The sequence below is a fragment of the Alosa pseudoharengus genome, unplaced genomic scaffold (assembly GCF_046254945.1).
Source record: "Alosa pseudoharengus isolate Yale_2024_CS ecotype anadromous, Long Island Sound unplaced genomic scaffold, YU_APseudo_1.1 YU_APseudo_1.1_scf_23, whole genome shotgun sequence".
Classification (NCBI taxonomy): Eukaryota; Metazoa; Chordata; class Actinopteri; order Clupeiformes; family Clupeidae; genus Alosa; species Alosa pseudoharengus.
Genome location: NW_027468685.1, coordinates 15,358,075 through 15,378,255, shown reverse-complemented (window position 1 = coordinate 15,378,255; position 20,181 = coordinate 15,358,075). Strand labels below are relative to the sequence as shown.

The 20,181-nt window shown below is 43.7% G+C and overlaps 1 protein-coding gene across 1 annotated transcript in view; it reads left to right on the top strand.

Moving 5' to 3' along the window:
* The first annotated feature begins 1,343 nt into the window (after window positions 1-1,343).
* The window catches only part of vps50 (VPS50 subunit of EARP/GARPII complex), a 138,578-nt gene continuing 119,740 nt past the window's right edge, over window positions 1,344-20,181 (top strand). The window contains exons 1-4 of the mRNA XM_076301733.1: window positions 1,344-1,470; window positions 2,058-2,126; window positions 15,408-15,530; window positions 18,888-18,959. Coding sequence (XP_076157848.1) covers window positions 1,438-1,470; window positions 2,058-2,126; window positions 15,408-15,530; window positions 18,888-18,959 — 297 coding nt within the window. The 5' untranslated portion in view covers window positions 1,344-1,437. The remainder of the gene's footprint in view (window positions 1,471-2,057; window positions 2,127-15,407; window positions 15,531-18,887; window positions 18,960-20,181) is intronic.

Sequence of the window (20,181 nt, the reverse complement as noted above, 5' to 3'; positions counted from 1 at the left end):
AGACCGACAACAGAAGGTTTCAGTGGGTGGCAGTAGGGCCTTCCACCTGCGCATGCTGATTCCCAGTCACGACTGTTGTGTGTGTATGTGTGTGTGTGTCTGTGTGTCTATGTGCATGTGCGGTCTCTGTGTGTTTGAGTGAATATATGTGTGTGGTGTGTTTTGTTAGCTCTCTGAAGGAATTTGTCACCTATTTTGCACACAGCAGTTACATGTAGTTCGCACTGAGTATTGGGTTATATTATCACATCCTGTAAGGCAACCCAATCCTACATGCTATGCTAAAAACATAAAAAGGAGTAAATTGGAAAAGTTGGAGGGTTAATGCTTTGTTTGTATGTTTTTCTAAATCTGAGCAATCTTCAGCAGCTCCCATTACAAGGAGACCATCTGTTCAGCTTTGGTCTCTGTCTATATCTTTGCGAGTGTGTGTGTGTGTGTGTGTGTGTCACGGGATGCGCAACAAAATCATAGCCTACCTGTGCTGGAGAGTGTCTCCACCCCTTCATTTGACAGTGAAATCATCAGGCTGCCATTACGGTGAGCACATGTCTTCTGCACTGCACTTCTTTAGATCACGTGTAGTGCTTCCCTCATATGCGGGACTCTTTTCTCTTTTTCTTTCTGTTTTCTTTAAACACTTTTCAGTGAGCTGTTCCATAAATCACAGTCAACGAGCTGAGGAGACCCCCATAGATCTCTATCTTTGGATTGTAGTCCTACCATGGATATCTCTTCCACTTAGGGTAGCCTACATCTGATTAAGTGTAAAAAAAATCCAAGGATCCATCTGAGAATTTTTAATAGGGTAGCCTACCAGGGTAGGCCTACTCCTAGTTATTCAATAATTACTGCCATCTGCTGGTAGACATTATAGCAAATAGCATTAGACATCATCACTGCACTCTACATTTAACCATTATTTGATGAGTTATTCCCTATCATAATCCAAGCGACTACTAGTTTACTGTGTATCGTTGTCAATAAACAAACAAACCCCACCCTATTATTAAGACACATGAGACACGAACTCCTTTGTGGACATCACATTCGTCTTCAGGTAGCCCCTAAAGCGTGTGTGTGAACTGTGAAGCCCAGCATGCATAATGGCAGCACTACACGGCTACCCGAAGACGAGCGCACTTGAATGTGAGTTCATGCTTTTTTAACCCTGCAAATGAACAGCCATGGGATACGTAGTTTGCTTCAGGACCAGACTGACAAACAAGACTACAAATGTAGTCTTGTTTGCCTCTCGACAAACAAGACTACAAATCCCGTCTACATTGGTTGTACTGACACTGACAAGAACTGACACGTGACCAGAAACTATCATGGCCCCTTTCGTTTGGCTGTAGCAGATCAGAGGAGCTCAGAGAGAAACACAGCTTTATGTTTCAAACATTCTCCTGTTTTGTTGTCTGACGTAGTGCAAATATGCAGAAAATTAAGTCTTTAATGGCCCGACAGGTAAGTTATTACAGTTGTTGTTTTCCCTTGTGCCCAAAGTGGCAAGCCCATGTTAGCAAAACACAGGCTAACCAGCTGTATGCTTTGGCAACAGCTAGCAAGCAAGTTTTTTTTTTTATCAGCTGGCAGGGATGTTGCTTGGTAGTAATGTTGTCTATCTTAGTCATGTAAAATAGAGAAGTGTCGACCCCTTTTCCGATAGATAAGTGATGTGACTATATGCTGGAGATGCTTAGGTGACATGGCATTGCTCAAGTGGTAACCTTCGCATACGAGGAAGTGCAATAACGTTAGATCTCATGTCATTTTTAGCCTGAGGTTAAAATTTGTTGCTATTCAGTTTAACGAAAAGAACATGCTGGCTTACCTGAAGCCGTTCATTTAATTGAGCTAGGGACTGAACACACTGGTTTTAGTCATACAGATTGTAATCAACATCTGTTGACGTAGCCTACTCTGAGACTGTCTGCTACCTGTCAGTGCACTCCTTTCGATGTCAGAGGCATGATTTTGAGTGGAGTGGATCCGCAGTGGTAAAGACGAGGGAGCATTGCCTTTATCCCTTTTATTTTTCGTTTCCCCCCAAGGGTCTAAAAAGTCCCCAGGAAAGCATGGCAGATATGAGTCCCGTGGAGAATTTCAGGATCCCAAGTAAGGTGAGTCAGTTATGGATCACTGTAGCTGCAGTAACAAGCTGTAATCCACAGCTGGAGTCAACCTGTTTAACCATTTACGTTAACTTAATTGTCTTATCAGGCGATGGAGAATTGTGAAGGTGTAGGCCAACATGCTGATGTGTATATAAAATATATTGTGCTTTTTCATAATCTTTGAATGTTTGAATCAGTACATTTTTAGGATGAGACATGTTGATGCTCTTACACAGACACCACCCCAAAACATTCATATTATAGCCTACCAGTAGTTCTAATGCATTGCCACATTGTCTAAACTAAAGCTCATCATTGCAAACTTCCTAATGCCTCAAGCAAAATGAGCTCTGTCATATGAAAGTTGCAACACAGAGTTAAGTCAAGTAAGAAAGTTCTAATCACCAAGATACACATGGCTTCTTATCTTTGTCTAAATCAATAAGCAGTGGTCTGCATAATGAAAACCAAAATGCCACGCAAACTGAACATGCCTCTTCAGCGAGGGTTATAAATTCAAAATGATACACTTTATGTGACAGTTTGCCAGCTTTATGGTCAGTTAAGTCTCGGTTTAGTCCGCAATAAATAAATATGATGCAGTTTGAGGGTTTTTATTTGAAAGAAGCTGGCAGATATGATTCCTGGTTCACTTGGGTTGGGAGTCAGGAAAAAAAAGAAGCTGGATAATTTAATTAATTAGTTTCATAGACTTCTGTGTCTAGTCCAGTGCCGTTAACAGATCGTGTGTGTGTGTGTGTCTGTGTCTGTGTGTTTCACACGTTAACAATGAGGCAGGGTCATGTTACTTAAGGTGGCTGTTCCTGTTGGTAGTCAGTCAGCCATCTTGTATGTGATGGTTATCCCATTGCACGTGGACAAGGTTTCACTTGAGCTGGCCAGAAGTGCATGCCCAGCAGGGCAGTTTGTCTAGTCTGTGGTGCCATTTCACCAATTTATACAGATTTTGGATGTGATATAGATCTCTGTGGTCTGAGGGGGAAAAAATAGGTCTGGAAAGCCAAGGTAATGTAGTCATTCAAAGTGAAGCATGCAAAATGAAACTTTTAGCCATAATTTCTGTAAATGACCAGAAGGCTGTGTTAGTAATTAGATGGCATTAGTCAGTCTTCAGGCCAAGCATGGCCGAAATCCTCAAAAATCTTGAAAAGCTGGTTGATCCTTTCTTACTCACTTTCAATAGCCTAACGATTTAGAAGCAGAGTAGGCTGTTTGCCTTTGGGGGAGCTTTTTGACCTTCCATGTTTCCTGCGGAGAGTTTCTTGAGCTGAGACCAACTAGTGCAGATGTTGATTCAACAGGACTTTTAATTTCCTTCCCCTCCAGGCCTGTTCAGTGCCTGTAGTCTATCATCCTTTTCTGGTACTGTAGGGGCTTACGGAATGGCAATCACCGAACCTTAATGATCCGTGGTGACTTAAAGCTGAGTGATAACTGATCGTAGTGCTTATTACCAGTAACATTGTCTGCAACCCCCACGCCCAGCGTTCCAAATATGCTCTCTGGTGGCCCTTTTGTAGTTTGTTACTTTTGTAGATTGAGTTTAGACGAGCAGAACCGCAGGCACGTAGTCCTTTGGAAAAGAAAGCACTTTCATCATTTTACCCCTGACTGTTTTTGAAGGGCGGGCGAGATGGAAGATGAGAGAACCATTTTCTTTTTCTCTTCTTCTTCCTCGAAGAACATCTGCTCGCCTATCCCCAGAGGTTTACTCCTGCCACTTTCTGCAGGCAGGCACAGCATCATTACACAAGTGTGCTGTGATTGAAAGGAAAGAGGGGAAAATAAACACAAACACAAACAAGTAGGAAAGTAAACAAAAGCTGGTACTGGGGACGAGTTGAATGCAAAATGGATGAGATGCTGCTTTTTAAACCTCTATTAATTACCGCTGCCATGCAAAAATTTGAATATTTGACAGTTTTTTTTCCCCCCTGTTCTCAGATTTAATATTGATTGTGTCAGTGTGATGGATTGTAGCAGGAGTGCCAGTAGGCGTCTCCTAGCAAGCACATTTTTAGGCTCTTCAAGTAAAAGAAACAATACCTGGGCTTTTTTTCCTCCCTCAAGGATTTGCCTGTGTGTGTCATCTCTTGTGAATATTAATGGGCTTCATTGACTAGCTTACTCTCTGGAATAGAGAGATTGGAATAGAGATTGGTAGGATAACTACAACCATTTTTGGTGGAAGTCATTTAAGTTGATAGTGTTTTAGGTAAATGGGTACGGGGAAAACAGGATACAGTGGAGTGAGAAGTTCCTACTGCTAGATGCAGGGTTCCCATATTTGTTGAAAGCCTGGAAAATCATGGAATTTTAAAATCCCATTTCCAGGCTTTCAAAAGCTTAATACAGTTTACAATAAATAAATAAAAAAGGTGGCTCCTGAATTTTCATTCAGTGATTAAGCTAGGCGTGTGGTATAAATCATGGAGTTTTGTCTAGCTTGTAAAATGTTTTGATTAAAGATCCTTGGGTCATTCCGTGTCAAATCACCCAGTGGCTGGCAGGTCACCCTCTCCCAAAAAATCTGAAAAAAATCACAGGTGTTTGTAGACCAAACCTATGCATAAATCTTAAATAGTATATCTGTATCACTAATGGTTCCAAAACTACAGCCCTTTGAAGTTTCAAGTAATTTTAAGCATCGTGGTGAACAATCATTTTTGTTCAACTTCCAACATTATTGGCTCTTTTGGTATTTCACACACATTAGTGAAACTATGTGAATAGAAGTACATTTTCCTGTTGAATTAAACAATCCAATCAAATCAGGTGTATCTTGTGTAATTCCCCCTCTGCAAAGCTCTGAAAATGGCTATAAATTAATTATGTGAAAAAACATCACCACCTTTGAGGGCTTGTCATTCAAAAAGTATGTGACACAAATTCATCAGATTTTTTCCCCACTCATGTATGGATTATAAGGTCATGTCCATGCATTTACTTTGGTTGTTAACATTATCATATTGTCAGAGCATTTTTATTAAATTGGGCTTGATTTTCAAAAAGCCCGTTTTCATCTTCTCTTTTCACCACGTGGACAGTTAACAGGATTTTTTTTAATTTTACCATATATCATTCTGTATGTGAGGATCATCTGCCCAAAATTTGGGCTTGTTGCTGAGTTTCTTCATTGAGATAAGATTTTTTACAAATATTGTCTATAAATCCACTGAATTTGTACTTTATCTGCAGTACCACTTTGCACCACATGTGGTGCTCTTTTAATACAATGGAAGTCAATGGAAGAGTAAGTGAGTCACTTGTTTGCTGCACATATCCAATCTAAACACAATCTAAGCAAACGATCCGCTAGCTAGCTGGAAGGTTATCCTCGCCAAGGTCATGGAGACGGAGGGTGGCTTTGGGGCACTCCTGTGGTGCCAGCAGGTGCAGTCGGATGCATGCTGCATGACCTGATGATGATGGTGGTGCTGCTGACCCTATGAGAGGTCCAATTTAACACAGAGGGAGTGGTCGTGGCCTATGGGTGAGCCCCATGTTAATTAAGGGAACACTCACAAAGAGCACCATGGGTCTGGATTGGGAACCATTTATGCTGTGGGACTAGAATGTCCAGAGCAGAGCCAGCAGGGTGCTAACAATGGATGCCAAAGCCAGGACAATTTGATGATGGGATTGATATGAGACAAGGGAGAGAAGGAAGAGAAGAGAGAGAGAGAGAGAAGAGAATGATTTTTGTGTGGGAGAAAGGCTTAGATGTGGGTTGGCTGTGCTTTATTCTGCCTTTTTCTTTGTGCCTGCTGACTGGGAGATATTGCTGATAAAGATGTGCCCACTCACATTTCTCTCTCTCTCTCTCTCCCTCCCTCCCTCTCTCCCTTAGGAAGGTTGCATCTTGTTGTCCCATTGTCTCTCATATCAGTCCCATCATCATATTGTGCTGGCTTTGGTGTCCTCTGTTAGCACTCTGCTGGCTCTGCCAGGGTTTTTCACTCTGGCTGACTCACAGAAAAGTGTCTGACTGCTCGATAGATAGCCCGACTGTTTAAAGAGCTCTCCTTCCACGCTGTTCTATAGATGCCTTTATTGCGAGGGCCTAAATAAAGCTACATCCTCCCAGGCATCTATCTCCTTTGAAATGTATTCTCTGTGGACACCAAACATCTCATGGGAATCTTGTTATTGTCAATAAACTGTCCAGCAGGGGGCAGTAAAGTCATTGTAATGAGAGCAGGAGATGGGGATAAGTGGAGACAGAAATAGTTTTTGAGACGGGAACAGGTTTGGGGTTCAGGGTGAGCTCAGTCACGAGTAGATCAAAGTGCTGCGACGATGACATGAAAATGTTGGCATGTCACGCCGAAGGATTTAGTGTGAGGTTAATTTGGCCTGAACCTCATTCTCACGTCACATTTCTGTCAACAGCACGAGGAAGGGACTCGCAAACAGAAGTGGGAAAGAGAATGTGTGAATTAGAGTGAGCTATGCCCATCACCCCCTCCCCCCCCCACCAGCCCCACTCCCCAACAAGGAAGCAAGCTTGTGTCTCTATAATAATATGGGGTGTCAATGACGCAATTGCACTTCATCAAAAAAAAAGGCAAATATTTAGCAGCTGGAACCCAATCAACCTCATTCAAACTCATCTTCTCTCCGCTCTCCATGTCTCCATTGCTTCGTCTCTCCTCTCCCAACCCTATTTAGTCTCTCTGTCCATCCCCCCTTTCTCCTCAAAGCCCTATTGTCCCGCTCTACAGTTGCTGTTGCTGTGTCATCCTCTACTTGATAGCACCTCATTGTACGGAGGCTTTGATTTTGCGGCTGTGTTTGAGAGACGCCACTTCAGAGGCGGTCACTTTTCATGTGCCGAGGGATTGCTCACTGGTTTTGTTTGTTCTTTTTTTTCTCCCAGCTAATTGCAGATAAAAGAGGGTGAACGAGAGAGAAAAATAATGCCATGACGAGAGGCCTTAAATTCGCTGTTTATTGTTTGACGGGTGGAGTGAGTTAATTAATTGGGTGGAAGGCCCTGAGAAGTTGCCAATGAGGTCTAGTGCCCCTGCTGGTGGAGTGATGCAACAAAGGTTCCTGCACACTCTCCCCTGTTCTGAACACCTAGCTCACTTTGCTAAAGACCTTAAAAGTCCAATACCGTCATTTCCCAACTATTAGCCGCGGCTTATACATTGATTTAGCAAAATTTCTTCAGCTATGAGGTTAATACATGTGGGCAGTTAATATGGTATTATTATTATTATGAGTTATGCAAGTAATTATTATTACTTGCATAAAACACTGTCCTGCGGCTTATACACAATGCGGCTAATACATAGGAAATTACTGTACCTACCCATTTTGATCGTTATGATTGAATACTGATCTGCTGATGTCCACCTGCACAATGTGTGGTTACATGGCTGTAGTGTGGTTTAATCTTTTCAGTACTCGATGCACTGCTCTGGTGCTCTCTTTTGAGGTTAATTTAGGCCAAGCTCTATCCCCTGTTTGAGGCTTAAAAGTCACCAGGCCTTCCCTCCTGCTTGATTTTAATGTGACTGAGGCTGAAACTTTTCAGGAGAGTTCCTCGGGAGGGGACTCATCAGCCTGCGACTGTCTCAAAGTTAAACCCTTTTTGAAGAGTTGTGTGACAAAGCAGCCCAAAAAAAAACAAATACAAGTAAACAGACAACCATCAGATCGGCAAACAGACAAATTGGGGAGAATTGGAGACAGCATGGCAGCAGGCATTGAAGCCCCCGTGAGGATGTAAGCACACACAAACACTCACACACACACCTCCAAATTCAGTTCTGTTGTGGTGGATTTTTGTAGTTTTCTGACACTTTTTTTTTTTATTTCCTTTACTCTCCCTCTCTCCTTTCTTTCTGGTGTGAGTCATCCTACACCACCCTCCCCCACCCACACCACCCTTCCCCAAACGTCCGCCTCCACACTAGCATCCACCCCCTCACTGGGGGCTAATGCCTTCTAGCCCACTGCTCCCAGCTCACACACACACAAACACACTCGCTCTCTCGTTCTCTTTTGCAACCTTTCCCTCTCCTTCCTCGTTCTGTATCGGTTTTTCACCCTGTGTGTCCACCAATCTAACCAGCTGCCTCGCTCCCTTCATCTATATGTCTCTCTCTCTCATGTGTTCTCTCTCTCTCTCACACTGGCATGTGTCTTCCCTCTCTCTCTCGGTTTCTTTCTTTAGACTTCCTGCACCGTAGCCCTCTGATGCTCTGTCATCCTCTCTCTGCTTGCTTCTGCTACCGCAGCCTCAATGAACACACGGAAATGGAAATACTCCTCACTTATCTGCCTCCTTACTAGTAGCTCTGAGACGTGTAACGTGTGTGTGTGTGTGTGTGTGTGTGTGTGTGTGTGTGTGTGTGTGTGTGTGTGTGTGTGTGTGTGTGTGTGTGTGTGTGTGTGTGTGTGTGTGTGTGTGTGTGTGTGTGTGTGTGTGTGTGTGTGTGTGCATGTGCGCAATGCGCTTGTGGGTGTGCGACCCACTTGTGTGGCTGTGTGTGTGTCCGTGTCTGCGTGTGTGTTCACGTGTGTGCATTGTACGCGTACGTGCAGATGTGTAAACAAGCTGCAAACCTAGGACACGTCCTCTGGTCCCCGTGTGTGTGTGTGTGTGTGTGTGTGTGTGTGTGTGTGTGTGTGTGTGTGTGTGTGTGTGTGTGTGTGTGTGTGTGTGTGTGTGTGGTGTTTGTGCGCACGTGTGTGTGTGTGTTTCTGTGTACAGGGGTGCTTCACCTTCACCGTGTGTGTGTGTGTGTGTGTGGTGTTTGTGCGCACGCGTGTGTGTGTGTGTGTGTGTGTTAGGGGTGTAACGGTACACAGAAGTCACGGTTCGGTTCATACCTCGGTTCGGACATCACGGTTTGGTATGAGTTCGGTACAATGGAGGGAAAAGCAAAACAAAAATGCAGAAAGCATTTTTTTTTGTACATGTCTCAGGCTGTACCACCTAGTGTCATACAGTCTCTTCCCTGAGCTATCTGCAACAGCCTGAAGTGTGTAAGATGTAGGCTAAACAGTACAATAAGTACCCAGACTCCATCTGTAACTTGTAAACAAAATAAGACAATCAGCTAAAAACTGAAAATAGGCCTACAGCATCTCTTATTTCTGAAAGTGCAAATTACATAGAAAAATGATTTTTAAAAATCCACTTAAGCAAGACCTTCAACATCTGTGTTTAGTTGTATATGGAAGGGTCTACAATTTGCCTCAATATTTTGTGTGTAAAGTAATAATCTAGCCTACTAACTGTAAAAATATCACACTATTTTGCCTTTTTTTTAAAAAACGAAATTGCTCCTTTCATTTCATAAACAGACTACAACTAGAAGTCACGTGACTTTGCCCTTTGACGTTAACTCACCGTAGCATGGTTTGTTTATTAGCCTGGTTAGCGTTGTCACTTTATTTTACTGTCTATGCACTTAACACTACCAGCTCCTCATGTGAGAAGTTACAAGTTACCCCAACATAAAGGTAATTACCACGCGATTTACATGGCTTTCTGTCATTACGAAATCATTTAATTTAAGGCATAGTTTTTGGCCCTATTTGTATGTGTATCCAAAGGCTGCTGATGCGCAGGGTACGTTTTTTCCCCTCGTTTCAGTGATTGGTAGCCTACATCATCTGGGTGATGGCTTCGAATATGTGTAGCATTTTTTCCACTCACATACCCAACAACTGCTGAACAACGCCGACACACAGTTTCATCTTATCCAGCACTCTTTCGCCTGTACTAACGTTACTGTAACTGAAGTTCTCAAACTTGCGATATTAAAGAGACCAGCGGATCCTCTAACTCTTGTGGGTCTAACCTTAGTGCTGCTAATGACTGACGGACTCGACCGACTACCTGACAAAAAAAACATAGGCGCCAATCAGAGCTTCAGAGCTAAGGCGAGGCTACAGATTAGCGTTAGGTGTCGCTAAAGAACTCCCGTAACTCTCGCTACTTAACAGTAATTGCGCATGACATTAATTAGTGCGCACACGAGTTTTATGTATTTTTATACCGTGTATTCTCCGTGTAAATTCATGGACCGAACCGTGACGCCCGTACCGTTTCGGTTCAATACGAATACATGAACCGTTACACCCCTAGTGTGTTTCTGTGTACAGGGGTGCTTCACCTTGTGTGTTTGTGTGTGTGTGTGTGTATGTGTGGTGTTTGTGCGCACGGGTGTGTGTGTGTGTGTGTTTCTTTGTACAGGGGTGCTTCACCTTTGTGTGTGTGTGTGTGTGTGTGTGTGTGTGTGTGTGTGTGTGTGTGTGTGTGTGTGTGTGTGTGTGTGTGTGTGTGTGTGTGTGTGTGTGTGTGTGTGTGTGTGTGTGTGTGTGTGTGTGTGTGTGTGTGTGTGTGTGTGTGTGTGTGTGTGTGTGTGTGTGTGTGTGTGTGTGTGTGTGTGTGCGCGCGCGCGCGTGCGTGTGTTCAGGTGTGTGCATTGTACGTGTACATGCAGATGTGTAAACAAGCTGCAAACCTAGGATACGTCCTCTGGTCTCCCTGTGTGTGTGTGTGTTCAGATGCTCAGAAAGGGCCGTAGGCCTGTGTGTAATAGAATTTGAGTCCCCACTCATTCCTTTCCTGGACCCAGAGACTGCGCCTTACCCTTGAATATTTTTGTAGAGGAGGAGGAGCTGGACCTGAATCACCCTTCTGCGTTGGGGTAACCATGACGCCCGGCACCGCATAATCCTAATGCACAAGAGCCCACTCATACCAGACAGCTAGCTTGATTCAAAAGCCTTGTTTACAGAAAGGTACAATGGATGGAATGGATGGTTTGGACTTTTGACACACACACACACACTTTTGTGTGCTCTACAAAGACAGAGTGCCTTTGTTTCTGAGCTGTGCTGGGAGACACAAAGCCTTTGGCGCTTTTCGATATTCCCACACTCACAAGGTAGTGTATTCTTAATTGTTCTCTCTGTGAAATACCACAGGTAGCAGACATTTACATTTTGCCTCTGTGGCTTCGAAGCTGTTGGGACGTAGAGTTTAACATATGAAAGAATAAAAACTAAATAAAACACAGTGGAATGAAAAGAAGTTTCTCGAGTTCAAGGGTAGGTGTTGGGTAAATTTATAATATATATATATTGCATATGTATATATGCATTTATTGTTGACCTCTGTGGAATGTACCTCTATTCTAAATAACATCTCTGCAATAGCATCATTAGTGCGGTCATCTTCGTTGTCCTCATTGTGTCCTTTGTATTTGAATCTTCAAAGCAGCAGAAACCCCCGTAAGACAATGTTTCTGTTTTTTTTTTTCTTTTGATTTTATTGATGGTTTTCCCTCTCATTACATGCCATGAATATGTGTCTCTGGGGGACGAGAGCTTGAAATGCTTAATCTGTGGTCTTAAATGGGCCAGTCAGCTCGATGCTAGAAATCAATGTGTTCTGCTGGCTTCCAGTCCAGCACCAGGGAGGCCTCTGTTCTCTCCCCTCTCCTTTCCTCACTGGTGGTAATCTTTAAGCAAGCGGATGGAGCTCCTAACCAACAATAAACCCCCTGGGGAACCACGTCCAACTCTTGTCTCAATGTGTGTGTCTCTCTCTTTTTCCTCCTCTGTGCTAATGACTCCTACTTCTTCTCTTTCGCTGTCTATCATTTGCCTCCTTTCCCTCCCACTGCCTCTCTCTGTTTTCTTTTTTTCCCTTCTCTGACTACCCTCTCTCTCTCCCTTCCTCTCCCTCTTTTAGTTTAGTTTAGTTTATTTGACAAACCATTAAAATACATGTTGGTACAAATCATGCATTAAAACAGTGTCAAGGATAGCACAAAAAGTCATAGACTTATTTCCATTGTGGTCCTTGATCTTAACATACATACAGTATACAACACTTATAACACATAGCACAACACAACACTTAAAACACATACCCAAACTCATAAAACTACATGACACATTACTCAAACTCAACAAACCCTCCCACCCCTACCTACCCACCCACCTGCCTACCTATTCTTGGATTTTAGCTAAAAGCTATTTCCTGACATTCTTTTTAAAACTGTATGGGCTTGTGTTCTGTTTGATAAATAAAGGCAGATCGTTCCACTCCAGTGCTCCTGTATAAGCAAATGAGCATTGCCCCATACTGGTTCTACACCTCGGAGGGTGCAGGTTGGCTACGCTAGCCCGAGTCCTATGATATTGAGATTCCCCAGATCTGGAAAAATGGCTATTTAGGTACACTGGGGCCCTGTTGTTAATGACCTTGTGTACCATATTGAGCCTCAGCTGGGTCACTCTGATCTGAACTGGTAACCAGTTGAGCTCCTGGAAATGCCTCCTTCCAATGTGTTCTCGAGGGCCCAGCCCCATCACAACCCTCACTAACCTATTCTGGGAGACCTGCAATTTTCTTTTAAGTGAGGTTGACAGACCTGCTGCCCATGCTACGCTGCCGTAATCAAAATGACACTGCACTAGGCAGTTGGCTAGAAGGCGTAGGCTTTTACTGTCCAGCAGATCGGCCTTTCTGGCAAGAAACTTTGTGCGGGCGTTGACTTTGCCCAGCACCTGTAGCGCCATTCCCTCCCCACCCAAACTTTCATCTAGAACACACCCTAGGTACTTCACTGATGTTTTTGCTGCTATCCTCACAGACCCTACCTCTACTCTTAGCTCCTGAGCCTTCTTTAATCTGGATTTGGACCCAAATAGAATGGACTCTGTCTTCTCTAGATGTAGAGACAGTCTATTGTCACACAGCCATTGGTGAGTTCCTCTCCTAGTCTACTTTGGAGCGTGTTCTTATCTTTGTGCGAGATGATCAGGGCTGCATCATCTGCAAATAAAAACAAGTTACAGGAACACGCATCTCTCATGTCGTTAATATAAAGTAAAAATAGCAGTGGTCCTAAAACACTCCCTTGCGGGACCCCGCATACTACTGGTTTGGTGTCTGACATAAAGCCATTAACCTCCACCTTCTGCTCCCTGTCTGTCAGGTATGAGCTGACCCACCCGGTGCCATTCATCCCTATAGCCTTTAGTTTATTAAGCAGTAGACTATGGTCTACTGTGTCAAAGGCTTTTTGGAGATCTAGTAAAACCATCCCACTCAGTTCCCTTCATCCATCTCCTTTCTAATGAAGTCATGTATGTAAAGTAAACATGAGTCTGTAGAATAGTTCTTCCTGAACCCGGACTGAAATACATACAAAACCTTTTCCCTATCAACATATTCTGATATCTGTTCATGCACCACTCTCTCTAAGATCTTAGATGTAACGCTCAGAATGGATACTGGCCTGTAGTTACCATAATGGGATCTACTCCCTTTTTTAAACAGGGGAATAATCTTAGCATGTTTAGTGCAACTGGGTACAATGCCTTGTTCCAGTGAGAGATTGATCAAATGTGCAACACAAGGAGCTATCACCTGTGCCCCATCCCTTAAAAACTTGGCAGAAATATTATCAAGGCCAGTGGCTTTTACCGTGTTAAGCTCTCCTAACATCTCTGCTACCCTCTCAGCTGTCACTTTGGATAATGAGAACGAATTAGCCTGTACACCTTGTCTGGAGTAGAAACCCTGTATATATTCGTCCCCATGTTCTCCTGTCTTGGGAGGCAGAGCCTCAACCAACTTGCTGGCTACCGAGACAAAATAGTTATTAAACTCATTGGCTACCTGTGCTTTATCAAATTCTATCGTGCCCTTTATTTCCGTTGTTGACCTTGCCCTTGCAGCCTATGTCTTTTAGAGTCTTCCATAGCTTCTTTGAATCGTTTTTATTTTCATTTATTAGATTCATGTAATATTCCTTTTTAGCTACCTTAATAAGTCTTTGTGTTTCATTTCTACATTTCTTGTAAATATCAGCATCAGCTTGGTCCTGTGTCTTTTTATACCTCTGCACTGCCTCCTCCCTAGCTTGGATTGCATCTAAAATCTCTGGGTTGAGCCATGGACTTGATCTGTGCTTTATTCTAATTTGCTTAAGAGGAGCCATGGAATTCACTACCTGAAGAAATAACAGATCCCAGGCTCCATCAACACAGTCCAGCCTGAGCACCGCAGACCAGTCTACTTTACTAAGCTGGTCTTTAAAACTGTCTTTAAAACTGTCTGCCGATTCATTTTTTCAGTTCGATTCGATTATCGATTATCTCCCCATTAATTGACTAATAGCAATTTATACATGTTGATTTATATATCTGAATGAAAAAACATGAATTCCTTAACATTGCAATATATGTTTATTGCTCTTAAAATTCCAAAATAAAAGACTATACAAGTGCAAAGTAATTCTTAGTCAGTTCAGTAGTTCAGTAGTGTATAGGTCTAATTATGTGCCTGTCACTTTAAGACGTTCGTTCCTTTGCTATTGTAACACTAACGCAGTTAAAAGGCTGCTGATGTGTGGATGCATTTCATAAAATAGTTAGTTCAAATAACAGTTTGCACTTCTCCTTGGGATAAGCACTTTTGAGTCTTGGAAAACACTTTTCCATTTACATCGGGATTTTGCAAACATTGTCAGAGTCAATAAAATGAGCCCTGGATAACGAAATTGACAAGCAGCTGTAAGTAAGCATGCTAAACTCAACATCCAAACAGTATTAAACGTTAGCTTTGAGATGTACTATGTTGTGTACTTTGAGATGTACTCAATGTACTATGTTGTGATAAGACCTTAGCAGAGTTAACTTGACTGCAGCAGTGATGCTAAGCGGATTTAATAGAAATTTAGCCAGCCATGTTCTATGCAATGCTTGTATGTGGCAACAACAATCCTTCAACAATCGTGAATAATTTGTGTTGAATGCACATGCAGAGGAGGGGCAGCGGGCTCGTTACGAGAGAGAGCGGGCGGGGCAGGGAAAGGCTGCGTGCGTAAAAAGTGCAGCTCAATGAAAGGATTTTATCTTATCTTTAGTAGAAGTACAAAATAGTACAACATAAAACATCAATGTGTGACGGCCGGTTTTGATTTCGAGGCTCCCCACCACAGATTAGTCAACGTAGGCCTATGGGAAACACTGAAGGTGTAAAATTCAAAATATTTGGCAGCACGCGTTTTGGGTCTGACAAATCGACGCGCATATTTTGCGTCGACGTATTTTCTGTGTCGACGTAATCGATTACGTCGATGCGTTGTCCCAGCCCTACTGCCCATCCATGTCTCTCTTTACGTTCCCTTTCTCTCCTGCTTTATTCTCTCTAATTTTTCTCTCTCTTTTTTCTCTCTCTCTCTCTCTCCTTCCCCGCCTCTTCCTCCTCCATCCCTCTCTCAGGAGGAGCTCCGTGAGATGCGGGAGCAGCCCATCGACCCGCAGGCCGAGCAGGAGATCATCGACAGCATCGAGGAGGTGTACTTCTCCAGTGACTCCTTCGACATGGTGCAGCACGAGCTGGAGGTGAGCGAAACGGAGACACATGGGCTCAGTCACACCCCCCCCCCCCCTCTCCCCCTCTCCCCCTGATGGGGAAACGTCAGGAGGGTGACTCCAGCAGTCGACCTCTCTGAGATAGGAACGCCTCTGACGCACAGTGCGTATCCATACGTGTGTGGGTCGTTAGGGTTGTTCTTACACGCTAGACGGTAATAGGGAATCCAGTGAAATCGATCTCTTTTCAACCGGGACGTACAGTGCTGAGGGTGGGGTTGGGAATGGTATTTCACCTGTGAGGAGAATGAAGGTAACGTTATTGGCTCCACTGCATTAATCTTGCCATTTTGCTACCGATTGGTCAATTTGTCTAGCCCACCTGGCTGGCACTGGCTCTCCAATGACCTGTAGCTCCTGTAATCCCCCAGACCCTGGACGCTCTCTCAGGAGAGCAGTTCACTCTTCCATAGCCTCCTGTTGACCAAGGCGTGCAGGTGACTTGCACACTATCCCTTAGGACGGGCTGTCTTCCCAGCCCTCTCACCCGAACGCCCCACTTCTGTTATCTCCAGGGAGCAGCGTGCAGGAGGCGATCTGGACACTAACCTCCTCATTTCCCCCTCCAGCGGTGGAGCAAGAGCAGCGCAGGGTGGTCAGGGTGGGGAAGTGTGTGTGTGTGTGTGTGTGTGTGTGTGTGTGTGTGTGTGTGTGTGTGTGTGTGTGTGTGTGTGTGTGTGTGTGTGTGTGTGTGTGTGTGTGTGTGTGTGTGTGTGTGTGTGTGTGTGTGTGTGTGTGTGTGTGTGTGTGTGTGTGTGTGTGTGTGTGTGTGTGTGTGTGTGTGTGTGTGTGTGTGTGTGTGTGTGTGGGAAGGTCTGCTCAGGCACCGCCAGATTGATGGATTATCTGTTCAGACGCGGGCGTGAAATCTCATTAGGTTTCAGTGGCATTGCCACACCACACCACACCACACTACACCACACCGCACCACGCTAGAGATGAGAGAGGATGCGGCATGGCGCACGCAGCACCAGTGGAGGGGAAAGTAATTACTCGTCTGCCGGAGTTTCTTTTTCAAACCGTTTATTTATTTATTTATTTGTTTGTTTATTTTTTCCCACCTTCCTCTCTGCTTCCAGGAGCCAAGGGGCGGGGATGGGACTGATTGTTGTTATTGTCGATTATTGATAAAGTGCAGGAGTATTTGGGTCATTTTCATGCTGCTGCTGAACTGTGTTTACATGCAACATTTGACTAAACTCTTTCTTCTTTTAATAAGAAAAAGGGTTATTTTGCAAACCTTTTCAATACGGCAATAAGTGGTTCTAATTCACCTTTGTAGAAGAACGTTTAGTCCGCACACCAGAATCTGCTCCTTAGCATTTTTTATTTGTAGGCTATATCACCACATAGCCTACAAATAAAAAAACGCTAAGGAGCAGATTCTGGTGTGCGGACTGAACATTCTTCTACTTGCTTGTGCCTTCCTGTCCAGCACCCAGTACTCAACTACTTGGATGTGCGTGCTGCACTCTTGAACTCTCTAATTCACCTTTGGCCAAGTTCTTTAGCTTGTCACTCTCAACATTCACTGTCACTCTCAACATTCAGATGTAGATACATCTGAATGGGACATACCTGGTTAAACCCGCATGCACAAGTAGCTTGGCGATCTTTAGAAGAAAACCTAGTAAGACCACATAGGCTTCAGGATTTAATCTACTCTAACATCCCTCTTAAAACCTGTAAATCCAAATTTGGTTCATTAATCTCACATCTTCTTTTCATATGGAGAAACATGGAACCACAATCTGAAAATCTTTCAAAATTCCATCCTCACCTTCCTTTATTTAATAATTATGCCCTTAGCTTGGGTGGTCATCCGATTTCCTTCCATCAGTGGAGCGATAAAGGGATCAATACCCTTTCCGACATTACATCAGGTAATGTACTCAGATCTTTTCAAGACCTGAAGTCACATTACAACTTACCTGGTACCTCTTTTTTCTTCTACCTGCAACTCCGCAGTGCCTTACGGTGCCCTGGTGTGAGAGATTTTTGGAGTATGGTCTCCAATAAGATGTCCATAGTACTTGAACGTACCATCCCTTGTTCCCCAACTATCTTATTGCTTAGTGATTTTACTGGTCTAGACCTGTCTTTGATGCACCAACGCTGGTTCCTGGTAGGCCTAACTGCTGCCAAGAAGCTTATAGCTCAGAGATGGAAAGCACCTCATGATCTGTCTTATCAACACTGGGTAAATACAGTTATAGATCTGGCTAGGCTGGAGAAATCAGTGGCCATTATGCATGGTGCTCAGGTTAAAAACATTCATTTGTGGTCTTCCTTTATCGACATTATGTTGGGATAGTAGTCATGGTCTTATGTCCCCTTTCTGCTTACTCTTCCTTTTTCATCTTTTATCTTAATTTGGTATACTAATTTTGTCGACTTTGTTGAGCTGTATCAGATAACCGAATCTCTTTCTTTTTGGGCGGGGGCGGGTGGAGCAAGACCTGGGAATGGGGGGAGTGAATGTGGTTGAATGCTGTATGTTGTTGTATTTGATGTGTGTTGTCTTATTTGTTGTCTTAGATGTATTTCAGTTTGTTTATGTGTTTGTTGTATGAAGCAAAATACAATAAAAAATTGATCACAAAAAAAAAAAAACATTCAGATGTAGATTTACCCAATCCCTCGACTAATGCATTGTGTTCTCCTGAGGTGTAGTTAAACATGTAGCAACCTCCACAAATAGAAGTCGCTCCCCGAGTCCCTATTAAAATGTAAGTGCTGTTCTGTTTTAAGGAATGTCCTTGTCTCGTACATGAGCCATGCCATCCATTAAACAGGAGGGCTCCTACATTACCACACCATAAAACAGATGAGCAAGAAAATCCTTTGGGTGGGGACACACAGAAATGCTGAAATGACCTTAAGAAAGTGAAATGTAAACACAGCAATCATTTTGACAATATAAGCTTGAACAAATTTAATGAAAATAACTATTTCGAACTTGACACTGTTTTATTGTGTATACAGTTTGTTTTACCGGATCTTGCTTGCTTATACTATTTAGGATTTTATAATGTTATGCACGAGGCTGCATCTACTGCTTATTAGTACTCAGTACTGCTAATTAGCTAATCAGTATTTGCTTGTTAATTGGCTTCTAAGAACATCCAGATCTCTCCTTTTGGTGAGCAAAATCATGAGGATTGGAAGACCTTCTGTGCAGCCTTTAACAAGCAGAGAAAAAGTGGCACAGAAAAAGCAGCACATCCCAATAAGCTTCATGCCTCTCCCTCTCCCTGAGTTATTGATGGCATGATCCTCCCATGTCTGTACTAATCTGTGTTCCCTGTTTCCCCCTTGTTTTGACAGAAACTCCCACCTGACCTCAACCTCCAGGAGATTGAAGAATACAGAGACAAGCTGAAGCGGCAGCAGTCGGCGGTGGGTACCAGATCCTACATACCCCTCATTCCTCCCATCAATCCCTTCCACACACACACACACACACACACACACACACACACACACCTCCATTAATAAAAATCACAAGCTTGTCCATAAAGCAGGCTCTTCTGATGCACTAGCTATACACCCAATCCATGTACCTCAAATCCTACCAGGAAACTCACAGTCTTACATTTCCTGGTGAGATTGTGTGTTTCTTAGCCCTTGGTGTGTGTGTCTGTGTGTGTGTGTGTGTGTGCACCATATATGTCCCACTGTGCTTATTCACATGGAACGTACACACACACACACTATGTGCTCCTTGTAACAGACGCTGGATGTGTTTGCTTACCGTTTGGTGGTCGTAGACGCATGTTTGGCCGAGGTGACGGTGAGGGCAGCATTTGCCTGGCAGGCTCAGTTGGCCTCCGCCTCACCCCTCTGCCGTCCCCCTTCAACCCCCCCCCCCCCCCTCCCCCCACCGACCCCGACGAGAGCTTTGACTTTCTGATATCTCTGACTGTTTTGTAGTAAAATAAAGGCGGGGGGAACAAAAGCCTGTCTGCTCTTATGCAATGTGTCGTCTGGCATTCAGTCCATCGAAGGACCTGTCAGGCCAGCTCGGGTGGGCACCACAGGGCCTGGAGGCAGCATAGAGACACACGCGCACACACACACACACACACACACACACACACACACACACAAATACTCTCTCTCTTTCCCTCTCTCAAACACACATACTGTGTACACACACACACAGACAAATACGCACTGATATTGATGCTTACAGTAATTGAAAGAGACAGCGCGCAGGCTTCGCGATGACTCCGGGGTTGCCGTTGAAAGTGTTGTGAATCAGCCTCATTTCTGTAAATGTACATACTGCGTACTTCTTATGGTCATCTGTGATTTTTGTACCCATGTGTACCCTGTGTGTGTCTTTGATCTGTATGCAAGCATCCTTTGTTTATCCTTGAATTCAATGAAAGCTTGTCTAGGCCTTTTGCCTATCACCAGGTGTGAAATGTTATTGTTTGTAGACACAGTGAGGGGCCAGGCCTCTGAGGAACTTCCTAGGAAAGGGGGTAGTTTTAATTAAAAGACAATAGAAGCTGACCAGACCTGATGAAGGCCTAATCCTCATCCTCCCTTTCTATTGCATATTCAAACTGGGTTGGGCCTAGAGGTCACTCCTTCTTTTGTTTGTAACATAAAG